Source organism: Adiantum capillus-veneris, chromosome 18, assembly GCF_014529385.1.
Source record: "Adiantum capillus-veneris isolate H3 chromosome 18, ASM1452938v2, whole genome shotgun sequence".
Taxonomy (NCBI): Eukaryota; Viridiplantae; Streptophyta; class Polypodiopsida; order Polypodiales; family Pteridaceae; genus Adiantum; species Adiantum capillus-veneris.
In genome coordinates this window covers 40,348,769-40,359,045 of record NC_140948.1, presented here as the reverse complement: position 1 = coordinate 40,359,045, position 10,277 = coordinate 40,348,769, and the positions used below count along the sequence as shown (strand labels likewise).

General features: G+C 43.2%; 1 protein-coding gene across 1 annotated transcript; it reads right to left on the bottom strand.

The window, feature by feature from the left end:
* Window positions 1-1,988: 1,988 nt before the first annotated feature.
* Window positions 1,989-4,244, bottom strand: LOC147435534 (protein JINGUBANG-like). Its single transcript, XM_086488579.1, has one exon. It carries the CDS (start codon window positions 3,722-3,724, stop codon window positions 2,135-2,137), a length of 1,590 nt encoding a protein of 529 aa, XP_086344705.1. The 5' UTR covers window positions 3,725-4,244; the 3' UTR covers window positions 1,989-2,134.
* Window positions 4,245-10,277: the final 6,033 nt, after the last annotated feature.

Below are 10,277 nucleotides of genomic sequence, written 5' to 3'. Positions count from 1 at the left end.
AATTCCTTGATGGAGGACATTGCAATACCATACCTGCGAATATATTCCACACACCATGTTGTTTTCAAGGTATCAAGTGTGGCAGCAAGATCCCTATGGTGATGTGAGCCTAGTATGCAATGTGCATCTTCTACAATGCTTTGCCAATCCTCAATACAAGCAATCCTTATTGAAGGATTGCTCTTGAGACAGATAAAGGGCAAACCATTCTCGACTTCTTGCAAACACAACATATCTTCTTCTCCATTTCTTGAGATCAAGTAGTCCCCTAGGATCACAAGATTTAAGGCTTGCAAAGTCATAGCAATACTGTTTTGAAGTGTTGAGACCATCAACCTATAAGCATCTCTATCAAAAGAGTAATACCTTAAGGAAATACGTTCGGACACATTGGACAATCTACCACCTTCAAACTTGCCATTGTTAAGGTAAGTGTCATCTTCTTCATCTTCGTGGATGCCATCCCCATCTTCACTTGAGGAATCCGAAGAAATCTTCGAAACGCCAAATGCATCATTGTAATCGCTTTCAAGGTACCATTCGAAAGTGATGTTGGAAGGGGGAGGGAGGGGAGTAGATGGGAGGTATGGAGAGCCAAAGAGGTAGAGGATGGAACAAAAAAGAATGGTGGGTGATAGGCCAAAGGTTACAACCAAAAGACGTAGTCCATGCTCTACTTGCAGCCCGAATTTACCCAAGTTTCCGAATTTACAAGAAGCACCCGAATTTACATGTTTCGCTTCAAAATGGTATGCTTTTGGTGCATTAAGATATGGCAGTCAAGGTCAAGTGAGAGAAGCCCGTCTTTTTATGAGCATTCACTTTTGCATTCTCACTCTTGGTTCAGGTCATTGAAGAGGTTTGTTTGGGCCCATACTTTTAGGAGGATATTATTCCCTTGCCTTTATGCGACGGCGCCCGAAACCCAACTTTACTGATTTTCTCAAATTTACCAAATTGCACGGGAGCCGATCGACGGCCCACCTTGCGAGATTTGGCTCAATTGAGTTGAGGACCGTTGATCCCATCCGGAAGCCCGTGTGAGATAGTGAGGAGGTCTCCCCACCACATTTTACATACATCACCAAGCACGGCATGTTTGTCCAACTGCATTTAATCTCATCCTGAATTTTTTCACCCATGTGTAAGGTCTTGCACGAGGCAACATGCGTACAAGGCAGAAGCATGGGGGATTGCATGCAACGAAAAGCCTTCCCTTTGCAATATTCTATTAAAACAGCACCGACCTTCCTTGCCACAACCATTCACCAATGTGTAAAGTCTTGCAGAAGGCCAAGCCTGGGCGATTGCATTTAGCAAAAAAGCCTTCCGTTCGCATTCGAGGTGGATTGCCGCAGCTAGCTAGGTACGATTGGGGGTAGGAGACCGCCGGTCCCCCCACCGGGCCGGCGGTCCCCTACCCCCAATCGTACCTAGCTAGGTATGCGGCGCCTCCCTCACAAAAGCTCATGATGTTGAGGTAAGTCACAATGTGGGAAATATTGTGAGAATTTGTCCAAAACTTCTTGTGAAAGCAATTGTTGTTTTTTACTTCGTCCTTTAGTTGTAAATTACGGAGATGAGTACTATGATATAATTGAACGTATGAGACAGTGCGTAGTGTAGGTAGCAGGGACAATGCTAGTTATAAAAGCTGTGTGTGTCCCACAAAACAGGAAACGGAAAAAAACATATCTGTTTGTCTGGTAATATGCATGCTTCACCAAACACCAATTAGGTTCAACTTCAACATATATGCCTTCAACAGGGCTGGCGGTCCCCTGCTCCCAATCGTATCTAGCTAGGTATGCGGTGAAAATTTCCAAATCTTCTTGTGCTAGATAAACCTAAGTACGTTGTGCTGGGATCAAAACAAATTTACAGATTAGACCTTACAAATAATGCCATTAATACGATCATGCATTATTAAAGCCATACTGTTTCTTTACATTACATGTATATTTCTTTTCCCTGTGTACGAGATCAGCTCACAACAAAAATTGATGCTCTTTTCCACAGAGAAAGTACATCTGATGTTATAATCAAAGTTGATGCGTTACACAATTAGTAAAGTGTGTAGGCTAGCTGAGACTGCTTCTTTACAGACAACTTATCAAGCAAGAAATTAAGAACTTTATACACTTGAAAACTTCCATGGGGTAACAAGAGACTCTTGCTTTGATATTAAGGCCACATTCCCTTCATCCTCACTAGCTTTGCCATTTCCATAGTTATCCTCCTCAAATCCAGATAGCTGCCATAGCTTTATCTCATGATCCAGACTGCTGCTGTAGAGTAAGTGGCCCCCCTCTGCATCCATTGACAAGCTTAAGCACTTCACAGGACCTCCATGCCCTTGCAGAAGCGCTACGCACGAGTGCGCTAGCCCGCCCACTGCTCCCCATCGTCGCCACACTCGTATCGCCCGATCCGCTCCGCCGCTACAAAGCACATTCCCTGTGCTCGCTAAACACAAAACCGCATTCCTATGACCTCTCAAAACCCCCCTTGCCACCATGTGTTGGGTGCTATCCTCCCGTTCCCACACCACAATGCTTTTATCGGACCCCCCTGAATACAGTGTCAATCCACTTCCATCCCTCTCTCTGATTAGCGACAGCGCGTTCACTGCTGACTTGTGCGCCTCTAGACATGCCACAAAAAAATGTTTTTGCTTCTGCTTGATCTGCTGCTGTCCATGAACATCACCATTGGCTCCACCCTGCACCCTTCCCCACACTTTCACCTTCGCATCCGCTGACGCAGTATACAAGAATCCATTGGGTGCAACCACAAGAGCGTTTATGGCATCGTCATGCGCCTTGAATGATTCCATGCATGTGAAGTCCGATATGTTCCATACCTTGATTGTGCGGTCCCAGGAGGCTGAGTATAGGATTGGATCAGTTGGGGTGCCCCCCACTGCCAGCATAGAGATGGTGTCCACATGCTCAATCCACGGACGCTTGTGATGCCGCCGCACTTGCACATAATTCTTCGGTGGGATAAACGACTTAAGATAGTCTTTGACAGTAGGCATAGATGCCAGAAGTTTATGTGAATTGTTTGCTGCATTGACTACTTGAAGAGCCTCTTGCCTCACATGGTTATCACCTTCCGAGATTTGTTTTGGCCGCAGGCGATTTGCACGAGGTGCCTTATCGCGGATCCAGATGCGAATTTTGCGATCCTGATGCGCACTTAGAATCCGATCACCACTAACAACCAAGGCCTTGACAGCTGCACAGCCAGTGCCAAAACCTGCACACTCTTTCATGCTTACCTTCTGCCAGACTCGGATGCTATTGGAGCCGCTAGCGCCAGAGCCCGTGCCAGCATAGAGATAATCACCCACCACCACCAAGGATGATATGGGACAACCCTGCTCTCCCCGAATTGTGGCTATGCAGCGGTGATCCATGGTTCTGGCATCGGCGGCATCAGAAAAGAAGCTTGCAAGAGATGGCAGAAAGCCCAAGGTGCTCTTGTGGGAGAGGAGACCGCGGCTGGATTGTGATTGCAAGCTTGTCTGGGAATCAAGGCTCTGCTGTGAGTCAATGCTGGGTTGCATTGCAGGGCTTATGATTTTAGAATGAGGAGAAGGAAGCCCGGCCATTATAGGGTAATGCTGCAAGGTGTTGAGGCTGAGTATGTCATGAGAGTCAGGCCTGCCGGGAGTCTGGGATATTGTTGCAGCTGACCATTTGGTTTCAACCTCTTCCATGGAAAATTGCCTGTGTAGAATTGTCTTCAAAAACTGGACGAAGCTATCTAGATTTGCTTCATTCAAGACTTAATTGAGGTGATGCAGAAGAGGAGAATGTTCAATTGGCAAAAGGAAGGGAGGGGGCCAAGAAGAGTAGAGGGAGAGGGTTAGGACAAGGTGGGAATGTGTTGGACAGGCTTGTCTGCTGGTAGAGTACAAGGGAAGGGACGGGAGGAGATCAAGGAAAAGGCGAGAAAAAACGTTGAGGTGGAAGGCAGGAATGTAGTACCCGTATAATGGGTAGCGTATAGGCTTGACTTGGGGGTGCTGGCGCTGCAGGAATACCTAGGTCCTTTAGCCTAGGGCAAACTTCAAACTTCAAAGGGAAAGGGGGCTTGAAGTTGCAGATAACGGCAGCGCGGCTCGTGTAAAGCCAGCAGTTGGGGTTTTCTGGAGAGCTCCTGCAGTACAAGTTACAGACAACGCACTTGGCTAAATTATCGCTACACCCACACGCACGCACACACACCTTCCAAGTTCCAGCGGCGCAGATATTTTATAGGACACACGAACGAGAGAGAGAGAGAGAGAGAGAGAGAGAGAGAGAGAGAGAGACTGACTCTGGACAATGTGTACATATGCCCGGGGCCCGCCGGGCCCAGAGAGAAAGACGTTAAGAGCAGCGGCGTCGCCAGTACCGGTAAGTAGCAAAGTAGTAAAAACTTTTCACCCATTACACAGTGCAGTCACCACTGTAGTCTACAGTGCTTCGAAGTGCATTGTGTTGCGTAGTAAAAATATGGGTAGTCCAAATGTCCGATTATCCGATATTGCACTTGGGAAAAGACGAGGTTGCCAACCAAAAGTGCGCCCCACACTGTCCGGTGCTCACTGCTCGCTGCTGTTCTACAGTTCTACTGTTGCTCGAGAGTCCAGTCCCACTCGAGTCACCGTCGACTCTCGAGTGCGTGATTGAGCCTTGAGGGCCTAGGGACTGGGAGTCGGACTAGGGATTTTTGAACGACCTCTTCAGCTTGAACCTCGCAGCACTCTATAGTCTGTAGCCTGTCTTTGCTAGCGTCTACAGTCCGCAGGCTTCTACTGTAGTCTGCGACTCTAGTACTGTACCTAACGACTGTACGTACTGGTGAAGAAAACGGGATAGCCGGGACAACGAAAGAAAGGGATTGGTCACGAGAATTGTCTAGCGAGAGGGCCGGGCTGAGCTGGCAGTCCCGATTCCACGAAAGCGCGCAGAGCCGAATTGCAGACTCCAGAATGTGTGTGTGGTGCGCTCTGCGTAAGTTGTTGTTACACAGGTGGTGGGCACAGCTGAGCTGGTGGCTCAGCTGCAGTTGACACGAGGAAACCCAAGTTCAAAGATCTTACGTATATGAGACGATCGTAAAATTTCAACTATATATTTTAATTCTTATCTTAATATAGTAATGCGCAGGCAGCTCTTCTCCATCTCCTCTATCTCCTCTGATGCTGGAGATTTGCGCACTTTTTCCAACGTATAGAAAATACAACCACAATTACTTTAATCTTGGCTTGTCTGGTCGTGGGCTTGTTCTTAGGCGTATGGTCCCCCCTTCCCTGAGATGCCAGTCGCTTTGGTGTTTTCAATACAATACTGGAGATTGGATCTGCAGTTCCTCGTCCCATTTGATTGGGATATTCGTTCTGAGAGAGTTGACGTCAACAGCTGAGGTGTGTGTATACACTCCAATTCAGTGTTTTGGGAAAAATGTGTCAGCTTAATATCGTGCCGTTCCGAATTTCAAAAATGCCAGTTGAGGGCAAGGGGATTTCCGCCCCAGAATACAGAGAAATAGTGTAAAAACCCCAAAAATACCCTTAATTTTCTAAAATTTCCTCTTGGTAAACTAAAGGAAAGGAAATTTGTTTGCTTGGAAAAATGATTTTTCGCGAATGCTGACTCCATTGAACGGGGGCCAACGATGATTTCTATTTTTTTTTGAGAAAAACTGAATGTATCAAAAGAAAGAGGTAAAAAGTACAAAAGCCCCCCTAAAGACGGATACGGGTTATCGTGACTGTGAGGAACCGGTTCTAAGGGGGAAAATTACATCACACTCGTTGAGCAGCAACATAGCTTCCAATCAAATAAATTCTCTTAGAAGGAGAAAATGTCCTCTCTCCATCTTTGCCATCTGAGGGTTTTTTGAAGGTGCTTAACCTCTAGATCTGAAGCTTCTTTAACCAATAACAAAGGTACAGGAGAATGGGAGAAAGGTTTACCAAACAATGCTTGATTTCTTTCAAGCCATATATGCCATAGGAGGAATCCTCTGATGGAAGTCTAGAGGGGGATGTCAGAATCACCAATAAATGCCATAGGAGGAATCCTCTGATGGAAGTCTAGAGGGGGATGTCAGAATCACCAATAAATATAGATCTCCAGCTGAATTTTGAATCATCCATTCTGAATAGCTTTTGAAACTCTAATTTGAATGAGGAGTTATATTTACAAGATAGGAATAGATGGGTTACTGTTTCCTCATGGCACTTGCACCTAAGAAAAATCCCATCTGACACACCCACACTGCTTTGCTTTAGAACCTGTCCAAACCCCTGGATGTAGGATGAGCCACATGAGGCAGCTATGCGTTATGGCTTTGGGGTAAGGCCCAGAGACATTTGAATTTGTATTCCCACAACTCGGACTTCCAAGATAAACCCCACTTATAAAGGTTGAGCTTCCTCACAAGACTTGGTTCCATACTGAGTCATCCTTTTTTAGCAAAGTAAATCTGCTTGCAAATTTGGGATATAGAAACGGATGGCCTTTGAAGCAGATCAGTAACTTGTCTTGGACTCTGAGACATCTCTCAAGGGGCTCTCAAGCACAAAGTCAGCACAACCTTGTGTGATTTGGAATTTTTGGACTAGTTCAACATCTGTTAGAAACTTATCTTCCTTATATATATCTTTCCATTGTCTAATGCCTGCTCTAAAGCACTTGTGAGCTCTTCTACTTGACTTTTCTCCTTCTGAACCACCATGCCATCCAAACCATATGGAGTCTTGTAGCCAGAATTGCAGTGACGATTCCCAACATTTGGGTAGAACTCATTTGGACTTTTGGATGTTCCATGCTTTCCAAAACCTGCAAAGAAGGTCAAGCCCTCTAGGGGTAAAGTTAGCCTCAATGGTTAAAAGTTCATACAGGGAAAGGTCCGTCTAGGCTTTATAATCCTTCAAGTGGAACAAGTGAATCTTCCTTCTGATAAGAACAACCCAAAAATCTGATGAAGAGGCAGCCCTCACGATCCATTTATTTGCAAACTTGTAATTTGAAAGCTATTGAAGATCAAGAATTCCTTAACCTCCCACTTTCTTGGGCCTGCAACATGTCTGCCAGGACACTTTTGGGATTTTGTTTCTTTCCTTTAAATCTCCCCAAAGAAATCTTCTTGCTAGAGAGAAGAGTTATTCAGCTAATACTGTGAAGGAGGCTAGCATGCAAGAAAATAAAAAGTAAGTAATGATTTAGGACAAACACTCTAGTAGATAAGTTGGGCTGGTGGTTTTGGCACAAAAATAGCTTCCTTCTGAACTTCTCAAGTACCCAATTCATAAGCCTTATCAAAATCAATTTTGAAGAAAATATGATCTTGTCCAGTTTTTGTTGCATGCTCCATACCTTCCCAAATTAAAGAGTGATTATGGCATCCAAGATATATCTTCCCTTGATAAAACCCTTCTGCTCTTTTAAAAGGAACTGATCCATAAGGGGACTGAACCTCCGAGCTAAAGATAGAGAAAAGATCTTATACACAGAAGTTAGACAAGTGATTGGTCTCCGATTTGATAAGTCTTCCCTTGAGCTTTTTTTTATGTACCAGCTTCACAACACCAGCATTTATAAAAGGCAACAGAGTTCCCACAACCAGGGCTTCTTTCCAGACTTTCAGCAACAAGTAAGGAACTAGAAAATCTTGGTACATAACATAGAATTTATTGGGGAGTCCATCTAACCTAGGAGATTTACCAGGATTTGAGTTTCCAATGGTTTCTCTTATTTCCAATTCTTCAATAGGTAGATCCAACAATCTAGCCAGGTGTTCTGGCACTGTTTTTTCCTGACCATAGCTATTTTAGCTCTTGCATTAGTAATCACTTTATTTCTCTGGGGGGGAAAAAGAGAGAACATTGGGGAAAAAAGCTCTTGTAATTTCAACATTCTCCTTATGGGAAGAAGCAGTTTTACCATTCTCATCTTTCAAGTACGGGATGAAAACTCTACTCTTTTTCTTCTTCAACAATGTAAACATTTGAGAATTAGGTTTGTCAATCTTACCTACCCAAAACTGCCTTGTCCAAGAAAGGGCACCTAGGGCAACTAGGAACTCCTCCTTTCTAAGCTGGTCTTTCAGGATGTTAAGCTCAAGGGAAGACTGATCAGATTGAACCTTCTCTTCAAGCAATTTAATTTTCTTGGAAATCATCATTCTTCTGTGTGATCTAATTTCTTTAGCTTTTCTTTTATATTCTGTGTACACTTAATCGCTTCATCCCAGGCAACAACTGCATTGTAATGGTTTCTAAATGCATAGTCAAAAATCTCTTTAACCTTCATACTAACAGATTTCAACTTGAATAAAGAACTGGCTTAATGAGGCCATCCTGCTTTGAAGGCATTTTCTTCTTTATGGAGCTGAAAGATCAAAGGTTTATTATCAGATATCAATAGGGAAGAATCAGTTTTGCAACTCACCAGCCAAAGGGCTTGAAGAATATTAGATGAGATGTAAAGTTTGTTCAGCCTAGTAGCTCTGTAATAACAGGAGCCCATTTGGTTATTAGACCATGAAAAACGAGTATCTTCATAAGCATCAACAATAGTCATTTTATCTGAGAAATTCTCCCAACACAAATTCTCCTTGCCCATGATTGCTTGACCCTGAGCTTTATACATTTCTTGCACAGAAGTAACCATGTTAAAGTCTTCAATGATCATGATAGGACCTTTAAATTTAGAGAGTTTTGTCCACATAATTGTCCTAGCTTTCTGAGATAGAATTAGAAGCATATAAACTGATTATTGTGTAGTTGAAAGGTTCCTTCAAGGAGACTCCAACCCAGATTCCCTTTTCCCCATAGTGAATGTTTGTGATAGCCCGCTCATGTTGTTGATTAATTCCAATAACACCTCCTCCTTTCCTGTTGTGTTTTCAGTACATAACCATTTGTGAGACCTGCTGATTTTTTGCAGATTTAAACCTGAGTAAATCCCTTAGCTTTGGCTTCCTGCAAACAAATAAATCCACCTACAGCTGTAAGTCTTTCATCCACTTATTAATACTAACTGCTCTGACAGGGTCAGTTAACCCTTTATAGTTCAAAGACAAACTAGCAGTGGTGGCTGACTTAATTTTTATGAGATTTAGAAGGTTTTTGAAAATGCACTGAGGCCCTGTTAGGATCTGTGCTCTTCTCTTTCTTCCTTTTAGGCTTGCTTCCTGGCTGGGGCAAAGTCTCTTATTCTTCTTGAGTCATGATGATGTCCAAAGAGTTTAGGGGAGATTGAGAGAATTTATTGAACTCAATGTTGTCTTGCTCATTGAGTTCCTTGCCAAAGGCATCATCTTCCTAGTTCTATTAATGACCATCATCACTCTTATTGGGTTACATCTGAAATTCTTGAGTCACTAAAGTGTCCGGTTCTTCATCAGAGGAATCTCATTTGGAGGACATGCCTCTGGCTTTTTCAATAGGACTATCAGGTGGGATGGGCATCTCCTTAGATTGAGAAGACTTGAGTTGATCTTGTTGTAACTCTTCCTCTTTATGTTCAATTGAAGGGTCTTGTCAGTTTGAGGCATTGTCATCCAATTTTGCTTTGTCTTCAGCTCTAGATCAATCAAAAACATCATCCAATAGGGCACTACACTTGTTAACAGATTTATTGAAGTTAGTCTTAGCTGAATTCTTATTCCTATAACTACCCTTTCTGTCCAAAGTCTGGAAACCTTGATTCCCTTCCAGGGATTTAATATTTACGTGATCACTCAAAAATTTTACGTGATCACAAAGCGTTAATTAACGTTAACAACCATATAAATTGGAGTTTTTCAAAATTGGTTTCTTCCCCCTTCATCCAATAGTATAAATGCATGACTTTATCAATGCTAACAAAAGATTCACCTTACCAATTAGATGTTCACTCTAATGTCATTTTGAGTGATTACGGGAATTTTAATTCCCTGTCAAAATCCCTTCTTTAGCATCTTTGGTTTTTTCAACTTCCTTTTTCCCTTTATTGACAAGATTAGGGCACTCTTTGATAAGGTGTCCCTGTTGGAGGCAGTGAAAATAGGCATTGGGGAGATTCCTGTACATATCGTTTTGCACATGTAGCACTTGCCCCAACTAGTTTTAATTTGAATGCTCTCCCTTAAGGGGCCATCTGTGTCAAATTTAATGAGCAACTAAGGATCCTAATTGGGATTAATCCCATTAGATGGTTTTTGGCCCAAAACTTTGTCAAGCTGCTTCCTAATCTGTTTGAGCCAAGAAAAATATTCAATTGGGTAATCTGGAA

Excerpts from the sequence above, each read along its gene's own strand:
- LOC147435534 (XM_086488579.1), bottom strand. The coding sequence starts at position 3,724 with ATGGAAGAGGTTGAAACCAAATGGTCAGCTGCAACAATATCCCAGACT.